The 24,771-nt window shown below is 44.1% G+C and overlaps 1 protein-coding gene across 2 annotated transcripts in view; it reads right to left on the bottom strand.

The window, feature by feature from the left end:
- The window catches only part of ACAD9 (acyl-CoA dehydrogenase family member 9), a 55,197-nt gene that overhangs the window by 25,487 nt on the left and 4,939 nt on the right, over positions 1-24,771 (bottom strand). For both annotated transcript variants that reach the window (XM_038740826.1, XM_038740827.1), the window contains exons 3-6: positions 23,521-23,622; positions 8,742-8,848; positions 2,595-2,695; positions 607-685 (exon numbers count right to left, since the gene is read on the bottom strand). In XM_038740826.1, the coding sequence (XP_038596754.1) occupies positions 607-685; positions 2,595-2,695; positions 8,742-8,848; positions 23,521-23,622 (389 nt within the window). The remainder of the gene's footprint in view (positions 1-606; positions 686-2,594; positions 2,696-8,741; positions 8,849-23,520; positions 23,623-24,771) is intronic.

The raw sequence follows: 24,771 nt of genomic DNA, 5'->3' as shown, positions 1-24,771 counted from the left end.
ACAGTCTAGAAGGGGGAGACAGACAACAAAACAAGTAGACAGGTGTCAATACCATCAAAATAAATAGAATTATAAATATATACACATCATTAATAAAATAAATAGAGTAATAAATATGTACAAATATACACAAGTGCTGTGGGGAGGGGAAGGGGATAGGGAAGGAGGAGCAGAGGAAAAGGGGGGCGGTAATGACCGAAATTACCAAACTGTGGCTGGGTGTTCTTGGAGGAGTATCACTACTACAAATGTTACAGATAAATAAATAAACACGAGGAAAAATAATAAGGTCTACTGCTTTAAGTCCAGAAGAGAGGAAAATTATTACAGGTTCTTGAGGTCTTTGCTGTACACAAAACCTACTATATCTCATATTGGTACTGAAGATGAATAGGGCATGCCAGTTTAACTGCTATATATTTGCATTTAGCTCAGGTCAGGTTCTAAAATATGGATATCTGGTGAGATGATCACTCTCTGAGTACTCTAAAGTACTCTAATTTTACCTCCAACCTGAAATGGCCCTTGAAACTTGAGAAACAGCATTCTTTCTTTCCTGTAGAAAGACATATGCACAAATAATAATACAATTCCTTGGAAAAGTACCTTTGAGCCGTTTAAAATGAAGTATTTTCCATCTTCACTCAACTCTGCCTTCGTCTGAATGGATGCTGCATCACTTCCACTGTAAAGACCACAAGTTGATTTAAAAAGTTAAATGCTTTTGAAAAATAAGACTAATAACAATAATAATTATGGTATTTGTTAAGCACTTACTATGTGCCAGGCACTGTTCTAAGCATTGGGGTAGATACAGGGTAATCAGGTTGTCCCATGTGGGGCTCACACTTTTAATCCCCATTTTACAGATGAGGTAACTGAAGCACAGAGAAGTTAAGTGACTTGCCCAAGATCACATATCAGACAAGTGGTGGAACTGGGATTAGAACTCATATCCTCTGACTCCCAAGCCCGTGCTCTTTCCACTAAGCCACACTGCTTCTCTAACTCACTAAAGTCATAGATAAAGTTGTGAAGAACCTTCCTTCCTGGGGGAATGTTTCACTTTCTCATGTAAATCAACTGTGGGAAATGGTAGACCATTAAAGAGCACAACATAATTGACTTAAAGACTAAGATTTAAAAAAACAACAGCATAGCCAGCAACTGAGCTTTCTGAAGGACCCAGGAGACTAAGTCTTTGAATTTTAGCTACATGGCAACTTAAGGGCAGGATGAAACATGAAATGTGATGTGGCCAGTGTTCCCAAAGTGACACCTGCTTTTCCTACCTCTTAAACCGTGAACCCCGTGTGGGTCAGGGACTGAATCTGACATGATGATTTTGTACTTTTCCCTGAACTTACCACAGTGAAATGCCTTTTAAATGACGATGATGATTATTATTATTAAGAAAGAAGGCTTATCCAGTAATTTTAAGTAAAATATTTGCTTGACAATCTGAATCACCTAAAGAACCTTAAAAACACACCATTTTAGAAACCAGAAGATATATTATAACACAGAACTAAAGCAGCAGCTGATTAATTGTAACCCTCCAAAGTTACTCGGCTAAGAGGCCATCATAGGGGAAAAAGTCAGCCTTTCACATAATGCTTGCCTGAGAAGAAAACAGGAAAGCACAGAAAGAGTGGCAGGTATGGCTGAATACAGGAAAATGGGGGCCAAAGATAAATATAGTAGCAATTTGCCAAGTGCAATACTATATAATAGTATACAATTCCAGCCCATAAGGAGTCAACACTATTTGATGGCAGCCCATGAATTCTATTTCTTGATTTTGCAAGCAGTTACAAAACCACGGCAGGGTTGGAGTGAGGGAGCCTTTCTAATCATTCAGGTACCATGCTACAAAATTCCTCAGACAGCACTGGAATGGGATCCTTATCAGGGAGAAATTGAACAGGCCAATTTGGAAGCATAAGCTGAGGGTGGAGCAGGAATAAAAGTACACAGGAAGAGAAGGTGAAGAAGAGAGGTGTAGTCCATAAAAGCCTACGGTGAAGCGTGCTGGATGCTTCTAACCCATGGGCCAGGTTCTCAACATTAAAATGAAAAATCAAAGCAATTATCTGGGACACTGCTTTGGTGGTGGCTCTCCCCCTTCTAGACTGTGAGCCCACTGTTGGGTAGGGACCGTTTCTATATGTTGCCAACTTGTACTTCCCAAGCGCTTAGTACAGTGCTATGCACACAGTAAGCGCTCAATACGCTTGAATGAATGAATGAATGGTGAGGGAGAATTACTGAGAAACTAGAGGCCCATATCTTTCAAAAGAGAAGGCACATCCACCCCAGACACGGATTCAGAAGGCAGAGCCAACTGCGTGCCATTTGGGGCAAAATACCAAACTGGCTGAAGTCAAAACAGTGTAAAGGAATTCCTCCACTGGAGAAGCATTAGAAAGAAAAGTCACTGTAAGCTCAAGGTCTATCTCAGTTGGCAAAGGAGGAGTATGGAAGGAATATACTTGTTCACAACATCCTTACCTTCACCGCAGTCCAAGATCTACAACATAATTTTTATTAGTCATCATTATAACATTATTTAAATACGCATGAAAGGAACATACCTTCCTGGTTCTGTCAGGCAAAAAGCTGCAATGTATTCCCCAGATGCTAATTTGGGCAAGTATTTGGCTTTCTGTTCATCACTGCCTGCAATAAGGATGCCCTAAACAAAGAAGCACACAAGTTCAGTCCTTTATTCACCCCTCCCTCAGCATCACAGCACTTAAGTACATAACCGTAATTTATTTACACACCCATAATTTATTTACATTAATGTCTGTCTCCCCCCTCTAGAATGTAAACTCATTGTGGGCAGGGAACATGTCTACCAACTCGGTTATATTGTACTCTCCCGAGCGCTTAGTACAATGCTCTGCACACAGTAAGTGCTCAACAAAATCGATTCATTCCATTTTGTACCCCACCATATTAGCACCTACTCAAGGCATAAAAGAACAGAAGGGACACCTGAGTACCATTTTCGAAAGACATAGACATATCCCCGCTTTCCAGAAGCCTCTGACCCATTTAACATCTCTCCTCTCCTTCACAGCCCTCCTAAAATGTTAATTCTCCCAAGAGGCACTACCAGGGTAATCCCCCACCACTTATGCCATTCAGTACACGTTTCCCCTCCCCTCAAGAACCTCCAGAGGGCACCTATTCACCTCCGCATCAAACTCCTTCCCATTGGCTTTAAAGTACTTAATCCCTCACCCCCTCTTACCTGATTTCCTACCACAACCCAGCATGCTCACTTCACTCCTCTAACACCTACCTACTCACTGTACCTCGAGCTTGTCTATCTCGCCGCCAACCACTCACCCACACCCTCCCCCTGGCCTGGAACTCCCTCCTCCTTTATATGACAGACCACCACTCTCCCCACCTTCAAAGCCTTATTTAAAGCACATCTCCTGCAGAAGGCCTTCCCTGACTAAGCCCTCATTTCCTCTACTCCCTCTCCTTTTGTGTCACACTTGTACTTGGATATGTATGCTTATTCATCCCACTCTCATCCCCACAGCAATTACGTATACATCCATAATTTATTTTAATGTCAGTCTACCCCTCTAGACTGCAAGCTCCTGTGGGCAGGGAACCTGTCTACCAACTCTGTTATATTGTACTCTCCTAAGTGCTTAGTACAGTGCTCTGCACACAATAAACACTAAATATGATTGACAGAAATCCATATCTCATTACACTATCCCACCACTAGCAGAACCCTTAACCTGGCCCTTGCCGCTCATTTTTATTTCACTCTATTAAGTACCGTGAACTGCAAAAATACAAAAATAACCACAGTAGAGTAAGGCTGAAGCCGAGGCTGGGAAGCATAGAAGCACTAAACCCTGACTGGCACCCTATGTGTATGCCTAACCAATTTAGCCCTATACTGAATTTACTTTGCCAACTTTTTTTTTTAATGACATTTTTTAAGCACTTACTGTATGTGTAAGGCTACCGATGCAACTGGCTTTGAATCTGGGCATTCTGGCCACTCTCCTCACTTGTTCTGCATCAATCGAAAAAATATGAACTTCATATTTCTATTGGTTTATAGGCAGCTCATAGGAAAGAATTTTCTCTGCCCTTTGCTAAGACTACCCAGCAAACAAAACTGGGATTGTTTGGCCTGTGAGTAGCCATTAATAGTGGGATCTTTCAGGGCAGTTACAGTAAGTTATTGGGACTATGCTGTTGGCTTGTTGTGGGCTGGGAATGTGTCTGTTATACTGTTTTGTTGACTCCCCCAAGCGCTTAGTAAAATACTATGCACACAGTAAGCACTCAATAAATATGACTGATTGGTGAACAATGGAGAAAAGCAAACTGAATAGACAGAATCAAAACTGAATTTCACAGGTCAGGTCAGTTTTAGATGTCTCCCCTTTCTAGTCCAGAAGTGGGGAAAATTTGGTCCATGAGCCAGATTTAGGGCCCTGCCTGCCTCTTGAACCAGTCTTGGTCACAGTGAAGAATGCCCCTCGCCCCATCCACCCTCCCCACCATCCCACTCCGGAAACAATGGCTGGGCGGCAGTTATGGATCAGATGCAGTGCGGCACTCGACAGCCTCATCCATTTGTAATGTGCCCTCAGATCCAATTACCCACCCACCTCTGGCTAAACACCAGGATTAACATTATGCTACTAGAATAAGAAAAGCACAGTGTCACAAGCTGACCTGAATCGGCTAAGAGCAACCACAGGCTGAATATAAATTATACCAATAATAGACCAATTTTTGTTGGGAAAAAGATAACTAGATGGTACATAATAATGCACAGAATTGCCCAGGAATAACAGGTCCATCCTAGCATCTCAATGAAATGATTGGGGCTCTATTCCACCTACATAAAAAGAGTTAAGTGGTCAGACTAATGGTCTTTACAGGTTACTGTGCTGTTTCCAATAGCAGATTGCCCTGGAAAAAAATAGTTTATCAATCAATTAATAGTATGTATTGAACGCTGACTATGTGCACAGCACTGTACTAAGGCACTTGGGAGAATACAACAGAATTAGCTAGCAGTCATGTTTCCTGCCCATAGCGAGCTTATATATCTGCTGGTTTTTACTTACACACACGCGCGCGCTCTTACTCTCTATGACCATTTCACACATCCTTTGCTTAGGCTTTAAAATAATAACAATAATAATTGTAGCATTTGTTAAACGCTTACTTCGTGCCAGGCACTATACTAAGCGCCGGGGTGGAAACAACCAAATATGGTTGGACAGAGTCCCTGTCCCACATGGGGCTCACAGTCTTAATCCCCATTTTACAGATGAGGTAACAGGCACAGAGAAGTTAAGTAATTTGCCCAAGGTCACAGAGCAGACAAGTGGCAGAGCTGGGATTAGAACCTAGGTCCTTTGACCCTCAGGTCCATACTCTAGGCACTAGGCCACGCTGCTTCTCAATCTATCTGTTTCTTTATATCTATCTGTTTCTGGAACTTTTCTCCTGATACCTTCTCTGGTGGATTTGGAAATCAGACAGGGATATTATTCTCCAGAAAGGGCTTGACTTGTTACTCCAAGTAAGGGAATGAGGAAGTAGAGGATTGACTGGGGGCAATGGGGAGGAGAACATTCATTCATTCAATCGTATTTATTGAGCGCTTACTGTGTGCACAGCACTGTACTAAGTGCTTGGGAAGTACAAGTTGGCAACATATAGAGACGGTCCCTACCCAACAGTGGGCTCACAGTCTAGAAGGGGGAGACAGAGAACAAAACAAAACATATTAACAAAATAAAATAAATAGAATAAATATGTACAAGTAAAATAGAGTAATAAATACGTACAAACATATATACATATATAGAGGTGCTGTGGGGAAGGGAAGGAGGTAATGCGGGGGAGATGGAGAGGGGGAGAGGGGGAGAGGAAGGAGGGGGCTCCGTCTGGGAAGGCCTCCTGGAGGAGGTGAGCTCTCAGTAGGGCCTTGAATTCTACAGCAAGAAAAAAAAAATCCCTGTGCCTTAAACACCTATAGAACCCCTTTTTTTCCTTTACTGCACCTCTCCAAACTCTTCAGAGAATGTTCATTCCATTTCACTCTCATGTAATGCATAAGTTAGTTTCTAGGGTCAGCCACCAAATCCTGTTGGAACTACCTACACTGTATCTCTAGAATCTGCCTCTTCCTCTCTATCCAAATTGCTTCCCTGCTGAACTGACCTCTTATACTCCCCCACGCACTCAATACCATGCTCTGTATACAGCAAGCACTTAATAAATACCATTGATTGATTTCCTTAGGACGTCATAGCTGCTGGTTTTACCAAGAAGGGAAGATGTCAATCTCTTGTTTGACTACCAAGAGTTCTTCACTAATCAATGGCTCATGAAGTGGGTGAGGGGCAGCACGCTTGCTGCTGAGGCAATCTATGTTTACCTGTTTTATAACCAGACTGCACCCACAACCCCTGCCATCCACCTCACAGGGTGCTTTACTGGTCACAAGGGAACAATTGAGATGACATAGCACAACCCATTACTACTACTGGAAAAAGAAAAGTAGTGCGGCCTAGTGGAGACAGCAGGGGCCTGAGTTCTAATCCCAACTCTGCCAATTACTTGCTTTGTGACTTTGGACAAGTCACTTAACTTCTCTGTGCCTCAGTTTCCTCAACTGTAACAATAATAATAATGGCATTTGTTAAGTGCTTACTATGTGCAAAGCACTGTTCTAAGCGCTGGGGGATACAAGGTGATTAGGTTGTCCCACATGGGGCTCACAATCTTAATCCCCATTTAACAGATGAGGTAACTGAGGCTCAGAAGTCAAGTGACTTGCCCAAGGTCACACAGCAGACATGTGGGGGAGCCAGGATTAGAACCCACGACCTGACTACCAAGCCTGTGCTCTTTCCACTGAGCCATGCTGCTTCTCTGTAAAATGGAGATAGCTGTTCTCCCTCCCACTTAAAACTGTGAACTCCATACGGGACAGAGACTGTGTGCCACCTAATTACCTTGCATGTACCCAGTGCTTAGAACAGTGTTTGACACATACTAAGTGCTTAAATGCCATTAAAAAAAAAAAAAGAAAGAAAAACAAATCAAGCCCATGCCCTGCTACCAACAGGATACATGCATTCCCTCTTGGCCTTTTGGCAACGTCTCTAAGGCCTAAGCTGTCTTAGGTAGGAATGCACTGCTAACCCCAAGCCGGCAGGAGCTAGAATCGATCAATCAAATGTACTGATTGCTGTGTGTATAGCACTGTGCTAAGCATGTGGGAGCATATAAGAGAGTTAGAAGACACAATCTCTGCCTTTGGGGAGCTTCGAAAAGGTGTTCTGTTACTCTTACGGATGTACAGTGTGACTACACTCCTACACATGGATGAACTCACTCTCTAAGCACCTTCTTTCAATTCCACTAACAGCTCTATACTGGTTGATTAATTAGGGTATTTATCAACCGCTGACTGCGTGCTAAAAAAAACATCCTACACATGTCTCCCCATTCCTAGCCTCCAACGGTTGCCTATCCACCTCCCCTCCAACAGGAACTCCTTGCCATTGGCTTTAAAGCAATCAGCTCTCTCCACTCTGGTCAGGGAATATATCTACAAACTCCGTTAGAAGTAAGCTCGTTGTGGGAAGGGAATGTATCTATGATAATGCTATATTGTACTCTCCCAAGTGCTCAGTACAGTGCTCTGCACAGAAAAAGCGCTCAAAAATACAAATGACTGACTACTCTCCCAAGTGTTTCGTACAGTGCTCTGCACATGGTAAGCGCTCAATCAATGCCACTGATTGATTGATCATACCTATAATCACTCCTTTCCCACTACAACCCAGCCCACCAACTTTGCTCTCCGTACACCAACCCACCATTCTCCCCATTATCAAAATCATCCCTCTTCCAGGAGGCCTTCCCTGACTAACCTCTCACCTCCTCATCCAAATCTCCCTCCATCCTTTTGTCCTCTAAGAATTTGGGTCTGGACCCCCTATGCACTTATGTATGTAGCCCTATGAACCGTTGCTTCTCCTATTTGTAATTTATTTTTCTGTCTTCCCTGCTAGACCGTCAGCTCCTTGTGGGCTAGGATCATGTCAACCATGTTGTATTATATTTTGCACATAGTAAGTGCTTAAATACCATCATTATTATTACTCTCCCAAGTGCTTAGCAAAGTGCTCTGCACAAGGTAAGCGCTCAATAAGTACCATTGATTGATTGCTCTGAACTCACCTCAGTGTTTAGCCTATTGTGATATAACCAGTGGGGGGGTTACAAAATACTATCTTTAATTGGAAAATAACAAACACATACAACTCATTTTGCAGGGAGTGTTTACCTACTTGACTTCAAAGCTACAGATGTTACTGATTCAATTTTCATTCAGAAATGGGAATTACATTAGCAGACATCATTCACAGTAAAGATTACAGAATGATTATTCCTCCAAGAAGTGCTCATAGAAGTGCTCTTTTCTCATCACTAGAATACCTTGTTGATGAGATTTAAGGGGTGCTCATGTTTACCCTATGACCAAGAAACAAAGTGAAACTACCCAACGTGTAGGAATTTGAATTTTTATGAGGAAATAAGCAACTATGATAACTGAACACTAGTGATTTGGAGAAATTTTGAAAGCCAATCCACCCAGCGTTTAGAACAGTGTTTGACACATAGTAAGCACTTAACAAATACCATAAAAAAAGAAAACACATTACCTTAAGCCCAATAGCTTGATGTGCTGCCAAGGTTACTGCGATTGATGCATCCAGTGAAATTATTTCTCCTAAGCGTGCATACATTGTATTCGACAGACCAAGACCACCTAGTAAAAACAAACATACATTTTACTACTGCCAATCCAAATAATTGTACTTCAGAAACATTTTTTATTTTAAATTCACTAGATCTACAACTGCAACATACCAAAAATTCATCAATGAGCCATACTTATTGAGTGCATACTGTGTGCAGAACACCGTCCTAAGTGCTTGGGAGAGTACTATGTAACAGAGTTGGACACATTCCTAACACATAAAACTAGACCTCAAAAACAGCAAAACAGAATAAAGAGGGAAAATGTCCAAAGGGCACTCACAAATCATGGGCTACTTTAAATCCAAAACTAAACGCCCAAATCTGCAGTCCCAGCTGATGCCAAACACCTCACATTCCTTATCCTATGGAAAGTAGTTATGCTACCCAGTTTCACTCGGCACATATTGGGAGTACTCATGAGGCTCTGGGGACAAAGGTGAAGCAGAAGCGGCACAGATGGTGTTTGCTTTAATCATCTTAGTTAAGGGGAAAGGTTCAGAAACAGATTAGTTTCTGGCTGCACAATCCGTTTGGATTCCTGGACAATGATGTATTCTCCATGGAAGAAGGCCTACTGTGCCAGAACTGGATCCATTTTCAAGCAGGTTTTGGGACTGCACTGGGAAAAACTTATGCAAAAGGTAGAGGAATTAACCAGGGCAGATGTCCTTAATTTGATTTAATTCTAACAACAGAGAATTACGTGATAATTTAAAGGTCAGATGGAAATCTTGGTGGACACAATCACGAGGTGATTGGGAAAGGAGGAGAGAAGACCCTAAGATAATCAAAATAAACTTTTGAAAACATATTTAAACAGGCTGAGGACAGCAATGTGAGAGATCGAGAAAAAAATGCTGGGAGTCTGAGGAGGCTGAATGGTTTTTAAAGACAACTCTGCATGTTCTCCTGCTGTTCTGAAAGGACAGGAAGGGTATCAAATTGGCAAACTACTAAAACAACATTGAGAACGGTCAAGCAAAGAGGAAAGCAACAGTAAGAATTAGGATATGTTAATGAAGAGGGGAACAGGACTATCACAACTTTAGGACAAGATTAGAAATGCTAAAACCGAAAGAGATGGAACCAAACAATGTCTCTCCAGACTAACCAAATTCTGATTGTGGCTCAGTGTTAAGTGCCTCTGAATTTTGCTCTGAAAAGTGTTAGCATTTACAGACATACACCATGATACAACAGGATTATGGTCTGGAAAATGTAGTTGTGATGTGAATGACTGTATCGTGAGGAACACTATACCATACACTTACCACATTATAAAAATGGGCATCAGTTCCAAAACCTATAGAGAAGAAATAGGAACTTCCTTCTCAGGTGTATACCATAATGCAGCATCACTGCACTACAGTTAAAACTTTATTCAAGAAATTCAAAGTATGACATTGTCATTTTGCAAATGAGGTTCAACATGATTAAGTGTTTGCAGGAACCTGCAGGAGCTTGTTCTGCTGACTTTGGTAGCGGATGCTCAAAATTTAGTACCTTGCTCTCCTCCTTCCTCTCCAATTGCTCCCAGTGTTTCTTTCCCCGGCTCTTTTTCCATCTCTCATCCGCTTAACTGTGGGAGTCTCACAAGAACCCGTTCTGTGTCCTTTACTCTTCACACATTCTTTCAGCCCACCTTGCCTAAATTCAGCAGCCTCCTCACTGATCTCCCTGACTCTCCCCACTCCAGTCCTTACTTCACTCTGCTGCCTGGATCATTATTCTGAAAAACCTTTCAGCCCACATCTCCCCAGTCCTAAAGAACCTCCAATGATTGCCCATCTACCTCTGCATCAAAATCCTTACTACTGGCAGTATTCAATCGGCTCTCCCCCCTCCTACCTACCTTACTCCGCTGATTTCCCTACAACTCAGCACAAACACAAACCGGCCTACTCACTGTACCTCAATCTCACCACCAACCCTTTGCCCATGTCATCCCTCTGGCCCAAAACTCCCTCCCCCTTCATACAACGGACCACCACTCTCTCCACTTTCAAAGCCTTATTCAAATCACAACTCCTCCAAGAGGTCTTCCCTAAGTCCTGGATTCCCCTACTCCCTATGCACTTGGATCAGTAACCTGTAAACACTTCATATTCACTCCACTATCATTCCCACAGCATTTATGTACAAATCCGTAATTTATTTTCCACATCTGTCTCCCCAACTAGATTGTAAGCTCCTTGTGGGGAGGGAATGCATCTACCGACTCTGTTGTATTGTACTCTCCCAAGGGTTTAGTACATTGCTCTGCACAGTAAGTGCTAAATACCTCTGATTGACTACCACCTCTATGAAAGTCAATTCCCAAATCTTCCTCTCTAGCCCTGACCTTTACCCCACTTTTAAATCTCACATCTACTCCTTGCCTCCAAGAAACTGTCACTTGGAAAAGTGCCTCAAATTCACTACATACAAAATTGAACTGAACTTTCTATCTTCCCTCCTAAACCTTCCCTTTCTCCAATTTCCCACCTCCATAGACTGAGCCCCATGTGGGACAGGGTCTGTGACCAACCTGATTAACCTCTAATTCAGTACTTAGAACAGTGCCAGGAACATAGTGAGCACTTAACAGTAAACTCCTCCAAAGAGTACCCCCATATACTTATTAATGTGCCAATGAAACCCCATAATCTGAAATGAAAGCCATCTAGATTACCTGTGAAGAGGTGCCACAACAAATAATTTCATTCGTTCAGTAGAGGGAAGGAGCACAAAAGCCTATTTATTGCTTTAAGTTATTTTGCACTATCACTAAGTTTTACAACATAAAAACATTCGAAGTCATTAGGTTATGTAACTACAAAATTATGATGGTGTACTGATATGCATTGCTCCATGATGGAGGTTTCAAGAACAATGGGTTCCAACCCACATACAATAATTATACATCCAGATTGCCTATAAGGTGGGGGCTGTGCTCTATCAGAGTCCCACATTAAGGAAAATATGGGTTTTAAGAGAAGCAGCATGGCCTTCTGGTAAGAGCCCAAGCCTGGGAGTTACAGGGCTCCTTCCCCTCCGCACAGCACCTGTATATATGTTTGTACATATTTATTACTCTATTTTACTTGTACATATTTACTATTCTATTTATTTTATTTTGTTAATATGCTTTGTTTTGTTGTCTGTCTCTCCCTTCTAGACTGTGAGCCCGCTGTTGGGTAGGGACCGTCTCTATATATTGCCAACTTGTACTTCCCAAGCGCTTAGTACAGTGCTCTGCACACAATAAGCACTCAATAAATACGATTGAATGAATGAATGGATTCTAATCCCAGCTCTGCCACGTACCTGTTGTGTGACCTTGGGTGTGACAACCTCTCTGTGCCTCAGCTCCCTCATCTGCAAAATGTGCTTCCTCTTACTCGACTGTGAGCCCCAGGTGGGACCTAATTATCTTGTACCCCCGCCAGCGCTTAGTACAGTGCTTGGCACATAGGATACACTTAAATACTACATTTATTATTAAGTGTTTACCTCAGGTCAAATGCTATGTGCACAGGTACAACCAACTATGAGCCCGTTGTTGGGTAGGGACCGTCTCTATATGTTGACGATTTGTACTTCCCAAGCGCTTACTACAGTGCCCTGCACATAGTAAGCACTCAATAAATATGACAAAATGAACTAAAGGCCTTCTCTAAGCCCTCCTTTTCTCTTCTCCCACTCCCTTCTGCACCGCCTTAAACTCACTCCCTTTATTCACCGCCCCCTTCCCAGCCCCTCAGCCCTTATGTACATATCTGTAATTTTATTTGTTTGCACTGAAGTCTGTCTCCCCCTCATGTGGGCAGGGAATGTGTCTTTTATATTGTTACACTGTACTCTCCCCCAAGCGCTTAGTGCAGTGCTCTACTCACAGTAAGCACTCAATAAATACAACTGACTAACCACTTCTTCCAACTATGTCCTGCAGCCTCCAAACAGATTCATGATGTCAGAAAAATGTTTTAACAGCACTCATCAAAGTACTAAGTAAAAACACGTGTTAAGGGCAGAACAGAATAGATTGGGAAATAAATGAATTTCAACATGGAAAAGGCCATTTGTACTCATCTAAAAGAAGGCACAGGGAAACCCTGGCAAACATGCCACAGTGTTCCAAGACAAGCCAAAACAAGCCCGGACTGCTAGGGTGCCAATTCCCATGTCAGTGATCCCAAGACACAAGAAGTATGACATGGTCCCCTTCCTGGATGGCCTGAGACCAAGGTGCAGGTCTCTTGAAAGTCAGGAATTCAGCCCCTCATTCATTCATTTATTCATTCAATCGTATTTACTGAACACATAGTGTCCGGATAACTGTACTAAGTGCTTGAGAGAGTACAATGTAACAATGAACAGACACATTCCCTGCCTACAATGAGCTTACAGTCTAGAGGAGGAGACAGACATTAATATAAATAAGTTACAGATACAATAAATTACAGATATGATCAGATAAGTATTCACTGAGCACCTAAGTGTACAAAGCCTTGTACCAGGCACTTGGGAGGATACAAGAAAAGCAACAAATCCCGAAAAAAGGGGACTTTCGACAAACTTCTGCAGCAGTATTACAAAAGGCCTGTTAGAACAGGAAACTCACACAACACCACCCAACAGAAACAACGCACAGGCATTTCTCCATGATACAATCTAGCAGGTAGCCATCAAGAAACTGAGTCTGGGCGGGCAAACTCACCAAAACTGGTGTGACTCAAATGATTCAGAGATAAGAAAAAAAAACCTATCTGCACACAAGAGTTATTACACTAACGCCTCAGGACTCAGACAAAAATGAAGCATGGAGAAACCTGCACTGACTCACAAATCAAGTTAAGGGACCGCAGGGATTCAAGGGTCGGAAACTCCTCCTAAACAAAGGACTTTGGCACACATCAATAACATCCAGTGGCCCTGTACATGGCACCATGGAACCGTATCAGGTGCTGCAAACAACAGCACAAGGTAACATTTTTGTGTGCCGTGCATTGGGGACTTGGATCCCACACTGGCCTTTTCAGACATGCATGCACTCACAGGTAGCAGTAGCATTTACTAAGTGTTTACTGTGTGCAGAATACTGTTCTAAGTGCTGGGAAAGATAGGGGACTTTGTCCATCACAGACATCCTCTTCAAGCACGAAGGGGAAACTATGAAGGTGTTGCCCAGGATTCGTTGGGTTGATGCTCCTTGTAAATGGAGCTGTATTGTGACTTGCCTGTTATAAACTGGGACGCTTTCAGAAACCTCTGGAAAAATGAAATTCCTTTATGTACTCTATATTGGTACAGTTGTGTTCTTGTGATGAGGACAAATTAGTAGCCCAGGGCCCTATCAATCCTCTGATACTGGAGTGCAAGCCTTGCTGCCCAAAAAATGCCCTGCAGCCACCATTCCCCATGCCACTAGGTCCCAGGGTGAAGACAAAGGGCAGGGTGCCTTCTGTCAATCAATCATATTTACGGAATGCTTACTGTGTGCAGAGCACTGTACCAAGCACTTGGGAGAGAATAATATAAGAGTTATTATACACGTTCCTTGCCCACAACAGGTTTACAGTATAGGCGGGGTGGGGACAACAGACATTAATATAAATTACGGACATGTATATAAGTGCTGTGGGGCTGAGGTAACTAAGGGAGCAAATCCAAGTGCAAGGGCAATGCAGAAGGGAGTGGGAGAAGAGGTAATGAGGGCTTAGTCAGGGAAGGCCTCTTCGAGATGTGCCTTCAATAAGGCTTTAAAAGTGAAGAGAGTAATTGTCAGATATGAAGATAGATTGCGTTCCAGGCCAGAGACAGGCCATGGGCGAGAGCTTGGCGGCAAGACAGAAGAGATTTAAGTACAGCGAGTAGGTTGGCATTAGAGAAGTGAAGTGTGTGGACTAGGTTGTAGTAGGAGAGTAGCAAGGTGAGGTAGGAGTTGGCAAGGTGATTGAATACCTTAAAGCTGATGGTAACGAGTTTCTGTTTGATGTGGAGGTAGATGGGCAACCACTGGAGGTTCTGGAGTGGGGAAACAAGGACTAAACAGTTTTTAGAACACTGGGGTCCTCATGGCAGAGGCCGTTCAATTCTGGACAGCCCTGCCTGAGTGGCCAAGTAGAAGCAGTAATATTACTTATTAAGCTCTTAATGCTAAGCCCTGGGAAAGAATACATAGTTGGGAATTAGACCCAGTAGTTGCAGCTCCTATAAGTATTCTTGTCTTTGCCCTTTTATGTTGTTTTGTTTTTGTTTCCTTGTGTGTCTGTTGTCAAACACACCACCCTTCCTCCCCTGCCCCCAAAACATCCTCCCCCCCCCCCACCCCCGGTCCCACACTCTTGCCCTCCCATTTTAGACTGTGAGCCGCTTGGTGGCCAGGAACCTTATTTTTAAACCTTGTACTTTTTCGTAGCACTTCATACTGGGCTTTGCACACTGTAATGGCATTTATTAATAATAATAATGGCATTTATAAAGTGCTTACTATGTGAAAAGCACTGTTCTAAGTGCTGGGGAGGTTACAAGGTGAACAGGTTGTCCCACGGGGGGCTCACAGTCTTCATCCCCATTTCACAGATGAGGTCACTGAGGCACAGAGAAGTGAAGTGACTTGCCCAAAGTCACACAGCTGACAAGTGGTGAAGCCGGGATTTGAACCCATTACCTCTGATTCCAAAGCCTGGGCTCTTTCTACTGAGCCACACTTGTAGATAGTATCACATGTAACATCACTAAATACTTCTATATTAAGCATCACTAAACTACTTTTTGATCTTTGCTAAAGTAATTCAAAACAAAATATCACATTAACTAAATCAACATTAATTTTGCAGAGGGCTGCAGAAGTCAACATGTTCTGCTGACTACTGTACAGTTTTTTAAAATTTTAGTGAGGAATTTGTCCAATTTAGGTTGAAAATTAGCCTCATCTTCAGGCTAATTCCTTCTACACAACTCCGCATGCCTTGGAACTCCCATCTCCATCAGTCATCTTCATTTTGAAAATTAATCCACTTTCTTGAAAACTGATGCCAATCTGCTTATTCCCAAAAGCTTAACTGATGGTGGAAACCACAACTTCGTCTATTGCAGCATCTTGCAATGATGCACTGGATTGTCAAAGTTCAACAAAGTCCTCCTTGAAGTTCAACAAAGTCCTCAATGGACAACGGATTCCTCTGAAGAAGATTCAATGAACTCAGCGACATCTGCATCATCATCCAACAACTTCTTCGGTTATCTCGTCTACGCCTTTAAAATTTGACACCAACTGTAGGCAGAGCTTCCTCCAAGATCTATTTGTTTAACCTCAGCCCAAGTGGGAGGAAATTACTCACCTCTATGCTTGACCAAAATGTCAAGCCAGCAGGGTTTTTGCACCTCAAACAATATAGGTTATATCCCAGGAACTGTTTAACCTGGGTTACGGTATCAGATAATACCAGATGTATCCCAGGGTTGGAAGTAGTATAGGTTTTGCATGTAAGCATATGTAAGAAACAGACAACTCTTATCCTTGAGGAGATTACAATCGAATGGGGGAGATAGGCAACCATGAAGTGTACTCTTACAGTGGGAACAGGAGGAAAAACCTAAGTGCAACTGGTAACAGGAAAATTTAAGGACTAAAACCAATGTACACACACGTGCTAAGGGGGATAAGGAAAGCTGATGGGATGGTGCGCCTGGGGAGGTGGGAGAGCTCATGGAGAATAGCTTCTGAAAGAAGTTGCTTCTCAGGAGGACTTTGAGGAGGGACGGATGAGAGACAGAGGGATATATTCTGGAGGATTTGAAGGGGGAGGGAGTTCTGGGCAGGGGAAGGGGATGGATTGGTGGCAGGAGAGTTGAAACTGAGGTACAATTCAGTTAGCCTGGGAGGAGCAAAGAGAGCAGAAAGGTCAGGAGACAGCTGGTTGAGGACCTGGAATCCAATGTTCAAGAGTTTGTTTGATGTGCAGATAAATGGGTAGCCACTGGAGATTTTTGAGGAGTGGAATGATGCCCTCTGACCAGCACTTTAGGAAGAGACTCAGGGCAGGTAAAGAGAGGGGTAGGCCGAAGAGGGGAGAAACTAAGCCAAGGAGACCAGTAAGGAAAGCTGATGCAGTAATTAAGGCAGAAGCTGATGAAAGCTTCAACTAGGGAAGGGGCTGTAAGGGTATAGAGGAAAGAACAAACCAGATGCTCTTGACTGTTAAGTTCAATCGTATCTATCGAGCGCTTACAGTGTGCAAATCACTGTACTAAGCACTTGAGCTCATTGTAGGCAGGGAAAATGTCTACCAACTCTGTGTATTGTATTCTCCAAAGCATTAGTACAGTACTCTGCACACAGTAAGCGCTCAATACGATTGACTGATCCAGAAAATATTATGGAGGAAAACCCAACAGTCTATAGAGAATGAGAGAAAAAATGACTTTAGAGAAGGCAAAAGGTGACACCTAAGTTCTGAGCTGCTAAGACAGGAAGGACAGTGGGCCTGTTGCTTGTGATAGGCAAGTCAGGAAGAGGAGGTGGATTTGGAGAGGTGAGGCGTGTCCACTTCTGCCATACTGAGTTTTAAGCTGCCAATGGATCATCCGGATGGAAATGTCCTAGAAGCAGGAGGAAACGCAAGATCATAAAGCAGGTGTTCTAGAAAAGTCAGGGCTGGTGGGGGTAGATTTGGGAGTCACCTGCAACGAGATGGGAACTGAAACCATGTGAGTGGCTGAGCTCCCCCAAGAAAATGTGTGGTGAGTGAGATGAGCTGGTCCCAGGCCATGGCTTTGTGAAACTCCCACAGTTAAAGGGGGAGGGGAAGAAAAAGAACTAATAAAGACTGGAAAAGAGGGGGAAGAAAACCAAGAGAATACCTTACCAATGAAACCAAGGCTGGAGAGATGGTCTCGAAGACAGTACCACAGCTGCCGTAGCACACCTGCACCTCTCTGATGCTCTATTACTCCCCTTACCTGTAAATTGACATGTGTGATTTCCCCGCTAGACTGCAAGCTCCCTGAAGGCGGGAATTGTGTCTTCTCTTTTGTTCACACCAGAGCAGTCAACGCAGTGCTCTGCACACAGCAGACATTCAATAAACGCTAACAATGATGACGATCAATAGTACCAAAGGCATCTGAGAGATCAAGGACGATTAGGCCAGAGTAGAGCCTATCAGACTTGACCTGAAGGCCACTGGAGACCTTAGGGAACATTGTCTCAGAAGAGAAAAGGCGGCAAACATCATATTACAGATGACTGAGAAGAGAGCTATTTGAGAGGAAATTATGACAGTGGGAAATGAGTATCCACTCAAAGGGTTTGGCTGGAATAGGAGCAGGGTGATGGGGTGAAGCTGGAAGATGTTGTGGAGTCATGGGAATCCTTTTTCAGAATGCCAGAGACTTGAGCATGTTTGAATACAGAAGGGAAAGGACCAGAGGAGTGTGACAGGGAGAAATGGAAGATAACGGAAAGGGAGGTGAGAGGGGTGGGATTCACATGGCACAGACCGACAGGTTAGATCTTAAAAAGCAGGTGAAACTCTTCCTCTTGAAAGTCATTTCTGGCTGCCAATGCCTGTTCTTATGATTGTTGGTGGAGATGCCTGTTCTGGTCTGCCCAAATATTATTACAAGCAACTATTCAGGAGTCGGATGCAGAAGGGGGGGCGAAAGGGAGGGGCCCAGTGCCAGCTGGACCTCACTATGGGGGGGACCATATTACTGCAATCAGCAATTCCAGCCTTGCTTTGGGGTTCCCACTTTGAGGGCAGTTGAGTGGAGCCCCTAGGCCAGGTTAGACTGGGCTGAAGCACTCTACAAGGCTGCACTGCACTGGGGTGGAGGAAGAGGAGGAGAAGGCCCTGAGACACCACTGCCACAGCAGCTATTCCCTGCCTCTCGCCAGCCCCTGTTCCTGGGCCAGAGAGGTCTCCCGAGGCAGTGACCTAGCAGAGAGGACTACCTTCTCCCTCTGCCACTACCCCCTCTGTGGCTGCAGAGCCAAGACGCTAGAATAGGGTGGGTCACGAAGGAGCCAGGGAGGGATAAGGGCAGGAGAGGACTACACAGCACCCCCACAATGTCTGTTGCAGCCATTGCTAGTGCCGGACCACGTCCTCTCTGATCTCCCATCCTCCTGTCTCTCCCCACTTCACTCTATACTTCACACTGCTGCCCGGATCATCTTTCTACAGACACACTCTGGGCACGTTACTCCCCTCCTCAAAAATCTCCAGTGGCTGCCAGTCAACCTATGCATTAAGCAAAAACTCCTCATCCTCGGCTTTAAGGCTCTCCATCACCTCGCCCCCTCCTACCTCACCTCCCTTCTCTCCTTCTACAGCCCAGCCCGCACCCTCTGCTGCTAACCTCCTCACTGTGCCTTGTTCTCGCTTGTCCCGCCGTCGACCCCCGGCCCATGTCCTCCCCCTGGCCTGGAATGCCCTCCCTCCACACATCCGCCAAGCTAGCTCTCTTCCTCCCTTCAAAGCCCTACTGAGAGCTCACGTCCTCCAGGAGGCCTTCCCAGACTGAGCCCCCTTTTTCCTCTCCTCCTCTCCATCCCCCCGCCCCACCTCCTTCCCCACAGCACCTGCACATGTTTGTAAAGATTGATTACTCTATTTTACTTATACATATTTACTATTCTATTTATTTTGTTAATGATGTGCATCTAGCTTTATCTCCATTTATTCTGATGACTTGACACCTGTCCACATGTTTTGTTTCGTTGTCTCCCCCTTCTAGACTGTGAGCCCATTGTTGGGTAGGGACCGTCTCTATATGTTGCCAACTCGTACTTCCCAAGCGCTTAGTACAGTGCTCTGCACACAGTAAGCACTCAATATGATTGAATGAATGAGTATATGGGGTCCCAACCGGTCCCTGGCACCATGAGGCTGGAGGAGGGGGAGGATAATGAGCGAGACACATGACACCTGCTGCTGTCACCAAAGATTTGCTGCTGGGTAAAGTGGGTGAGGACCAGCCCCGAGATAGGATAAGTAGAGGGGAAGGGTAACGTGAAGGACTCCCGGAACGGCTGCAGTGCTGCTGTCACTCCCATTGGTGGCAGGAAAGGAAGGGAAGGAGGGAGGAGCACTGCCCTCCCCCGCCCCTTGTTCCCAGCCCTGATCTCCCACCTTTGTGGCCTGGAGAGGGTCTTCGGGGGTGACAGGCATGACACTGAATGGAGGGAGAGGGCATGGGGAGGAGGGAGGCAGGAGAGCTATGAGAAGGGGGTGGGGTTGCATAATACTCACCTATTCTGCCAGATGTCGTAAACCTGACACAAGATGTCCATTGCAACTCAGACAACTGTAAGTCGAAGACTTCCTGAACACTGCTTTGTATTAAAGGGAGCTTCCTGATTCATGAAGACAGCAAACCAAAATCAAGAAGTGATGGATGGTGGTGGATTCACTGTCTTCCAAAGCAAATAAGGGAAACTTGTCCTATAAAATTATAAGCACTACTCTAATCATGGTTCCGTTAACGCCACCTTTATACACCCTAATTTTAGACTTCAATTCTTCAGATTCCACTTTATATTCTCATTAAGGAACCTGGGGTACTCTGTAAAACAATAAAACGGTTTGAAGCCATGAACAGTTTAGGCAGTACGAATCCCCAATTCTGAATGACCGGAATACATAAAAGTTGGAGAAGCGTCACAAACTACTGTATACATAGCCCAGAATCCATAAGCCGCGCCCAATGTGACATCCAAATGCTATAGGGAAGACAGTTCCCTTCCTGCCCCTTCTTCCCCTAGAAGTAACTTGTCTATGCTGGGTTCCCCGCTTCAGCAGGGGCTCAGGAGGGAGGTAACAGACATTAGTACAGTGCTCTGCACATAGGATGCACTCAATAAACACCATCGATTGAATGGAAGGGACGGGGGTGCGGGGATCTCTCCTTTCCTGCCCTAACTTGTGCTACCTTCAGAACTGGTACAGCCACTTCCCACTCATTAACTGCTTTCGGTGGGGAGAGTCTTTGCTGTCTTAGCACAGCTTTTGGCTCCTATACATTGGGAAATGCCCTAGACTAAAACGACATCTGATCTTCAAGACGAAGGGAACTGCAGCTTTTTAGCTGCATGGATCTGAAGGCGAACAGCAAGTGGGAACGTAACCGGGACAAACTCTCTGCCATTTGGGGCAAGGAGATGGGGCCAGGACTAGGGTATTTGGCCATGGGGGACCCAACCAGACCCCCTAACATTTTCCTGCCTCCTTCCTGTTGGAAATGGCAATGACAGGGAATCACCTTGGGAAGAACCTGGGTTTTAAGCCTGACTCCACCCACTTGTCTGCTGGGTGACCTTGGGTAAGTCATTTCACTTCTCTTTGCCTCAGTTACTTTGTCTGTAAAGTGGGGATTAAGACTGTGAGCCACATGTGGGGCATGGACTGTGTCCAACCTGATTAGCTTGTATCTACCCCAGTGGTTAGTACAGTGCCTAGCACACAGTAAGCACTTAAATACTACTAAAAAAAATTCAAACTGTAATACTGTAAGCTCCTTGAGGTTAGGGACTGTGACTTTCACTTCTATTAGAGAAGCAGCATGGCCTAGTGGAAAGACCACAGGCCTGGGAGTCAGAGGACCTAGGTTCTAATCCTGGGTCTGTCTGCTGGGTGACCTGACAAAGTCACTTAACTTCTCTGGGCCTCAGTTACCTCATCTGTAAAATGGGGATTAAGACTGTGAGCCCTATGTGGGACATGGATGGTGTCCACCCAGAGTAGTTTGTATCTACCCCAGCACTCAGTTCAGTGCCTGGCAATAAGTGCTTAAATACCATTTAAAAAATTTTTTAAAAAACCCCTATGTTTCAGGTTAAAAAAGTAACAATACTGGCAGGTACGTAAGGAGGAGGGGTCTGGGGAGATGGGTATAGAGGCCACATCTGGGGTATACAGCAATCAAGCAAGTTCCTAGGAATGGTGTTGGGGATGGGGCACGGGAAAGGGTGGGAGTAGGGAGTGATTCACAGAGTGCCATTTACTCACCTATAAGGGCTCAGTCATCATCATCATCATCAATCGTATTTATTGAGCGCTTACTATGTGCAGAGCACTGTACTAAGCGCTTGGGAAGTACAAATTGGCAACATATAGAGACAGTCCCTACCCAACAGTGGGCTCACAGTCTAAAAGACTGTGAGTCAGGCTTAAAACTCAGTCACCAATTTGGTGCTGAGTCAGAAACGAGAAACCAGCAAAAAACATTTAAGTCTATGGGACAATGTATCCCACAATGTGACGGTTCACAATACACCAACATTTGCAAGGAACGTATTATACAGATAGCCCAGGGGGCCCCTGCAGTTACAAACCGCCAACTCCCTTCAAGGCATTTTACTTGAAAATCAGTCGTGTAAGTCTGCTGCTTTCCATTTAACACTTTTTTCTATGAGCTCTTTCTTCCAGGGTCAAATGTTACTCATTGATACTAAGTTGAGAGCTTGGGAGGAGCACTAACTCTTCTGGACAATTAAGTGTCCCTTTAGCTCACTGCAGTGCACAGGCATTGAAGGCAGACACTAAACAGTCCCCAGGTGACCAGAAAGGACTAAAGCTCCTCCCAAAGTCCCCAATTCACTATCACGGAGTAAATTCAGGCACTGGCAGAATTGAGCTCTCTGTATATACTTGAGGCCTTTCATCCGGATGTGTTAGTACTGCTTCCTATTCTAGTTGTCTTCTTCTTCCTGCTTTCACAATCTGTAAAAGATTCTTCAGGTCTCCCATCATTAGACTGTAAGCTCCTCGAAGACAGAGACTTGGTACCTTGTTACTGTTCTGCTCTCTCAAGGACTTAGTGCAGTGCTTCACACTCAGTGGGCATTCATACTATCTACTGATTGGCTGACTGCCTTAAGGTTTTATAATTGTGATTTTCCCCAAAAATGGTACCCAAAATTCAGTTAAACTGTCATTTGGGGGACTACTAAGGATTAATTATCTCACCACCACTTCTTTTAAACATGAAAATCCATCAGATGTGACAAAAATGAAACAATCAATGCTTCTGTGTTCAGAGCACTATACTAAGCACTTGGGAGAGTACAAAAGAGTAGGCATATTCAATCCCAGCCCACAAGGAGCTCGTAGTCGAAAATGCGAGAGACAAAATAAATTACAGATAAATACCTTTATACTCTACTATCTCCCCTAAGTGCTGTGGGGATTGAGGGAGCATCAAAGTGCTCACTGTGCATAGTCGACGGTGAGGGAAGAGTGGGCAGGGGAAATGAGGGCTTAATCAGAGAAGGCCTCTTGGAGAAGATGTGATTTTAGGAGGGTTTTTAAGGTGGGGAAAGTGGTGGTCTAGCAGAAATGAAGGGGGAGGAAGTTCCAGGCCCAAAGGAGGAGATGGGCAAGGCAGGACAGACGAGATCAAGGTACGAAGAGTAGGCTGGTGTTAGAGGAGCAGAGTGTGCCGATTGGGTTGATAATAGATAACCCAAGGCAAGGTAGGAGGGGGAGAGCTAATTTGAGTGCCTCGACAATGTTTTCTAGTCTTTATAAATATTCTCAGCACACTCCATTTCTTTGGTTTCATAGAGGGAGGTGCTAGAATTTGGTTGCACATTTGTCAGTATGAAAAAAAAACCTCTTGGAATTTAGGTCCCTGATCAGAGTTCAAGGAAGATCCTAGAGAGTGGTCTGATTTTGGGGCATTTTTACTCACCATATTCTTCGGGAATCTGCATGCCAAAAAGTCCTAGAGCCTTGAGTTTGCCTAGAGTTTCTTCAGGAATTTTAGCATCCCGGTCGATTTTAGTAGAGTTCACTGAAAAGTGGAAAATATTGAAATTTTATAATAATAATAAATAATAATAGTATTTTTTAAGCACCTACTGTGCACCAAACGCTGTACTAAGTGCTGGGGTAGATACAAGATAATCAGGTCCCATTTGGGGCTCAGAGTCTAAGTAGGAGAACAGTATTCAATTCCCATTCTACAGAAAAGGAAACTGAGGAACAGAGAAGTGAAGTGGCTTGCCCAAGGTTATACAGCAGGCAAGCAGTGGAGCTGGGATTAGAACTCAGGTCCTGTGACTCCCAAACCCATGCATGCTCTTTCCCTTAGGCTGCTTCAGTAGATATTTACTTTTGCCCATTCATGAATCTGAACGGCACTAAAGACTGTGCAGTGTAGAGAATTAGGGTGTTCAGCAAAACCTTCACGTCCAATTCCAAAATACTGAGTTAAACCAAGGTGTTTTACATATAAATTTTGTGCAAACCTTTTTTAAGAAGTGTCTTACATCAATACCTTGGATAAAGGGAGTCAGAAGAATCAATAATGGGCTTTGCATTTCTCTTTCACTGCTGTTACTTTTTTCCATTTTCTTCCCCCAGCCCTGTTCTTGATTCAGTGCAAAGTGCATAGCTCTAGGAATCGTGAGACCTGGGGCCTAATCCCAGCTGTCCAAGTAGGGGAATGCCTGCTGGGACAGACCACGCTATTAATGGTGACGGTCACTGGGTTTGGCAAGGAGGACAGGCCCGGCAGAAATCCTAAAAAATACCTGGCTAACACAGGCAATGGAGATGGTCGTGCCTATCGAGGCAACTGCCTGCTGGGTTATGATGCTACAATACTTGTTTTTGGGACCCAGATTCCATATTAACTGAACTGTGGTCTGAGGATTCCTACCAAGCTAAACACCACTTGGCAGATCACTGATATCTTACACATCTCTTTTGCTAAACAGATAGCCACATACTCAATGGCACCCAGAAGACACTGGAAAAACTACAAACTGAAAGCATTTGCTGTAAGTACAGCATTGCTCAAAGCTGCAAGGGACAGCATAATGATCACAGAAAGAGTCCTATGGCATAAATTTATTCTGGGGTCAAATATCTGGCAAACTGCTTGAGAACTGGGACTCATTATTCCCTGTGATTCAGATGCCTAGCTCAATACTGAAGT

Source organism: Tachyglossus aculeatus, chromosome X1, assembly GCF_015852505.1.
Source record: "Tachyglossus aculeatus isolate mTacAcu1 chromosome X1, mTacAcu1.pri, whole genome shotgun sequence".
NCBI classification, from domain to species: domain Eukaryota; kingdom Metazoa; phylum Chordata; class Mammalia; order Monotremata; family Tachyglossidae; genus Tachyglossus; species Tachyglossus aculeatus.
The sequence above is the reverse complement of the archived record's forward strand: the minus strand, read 5'-3'. Positions and strand labels throughout refer to the sequence as shown.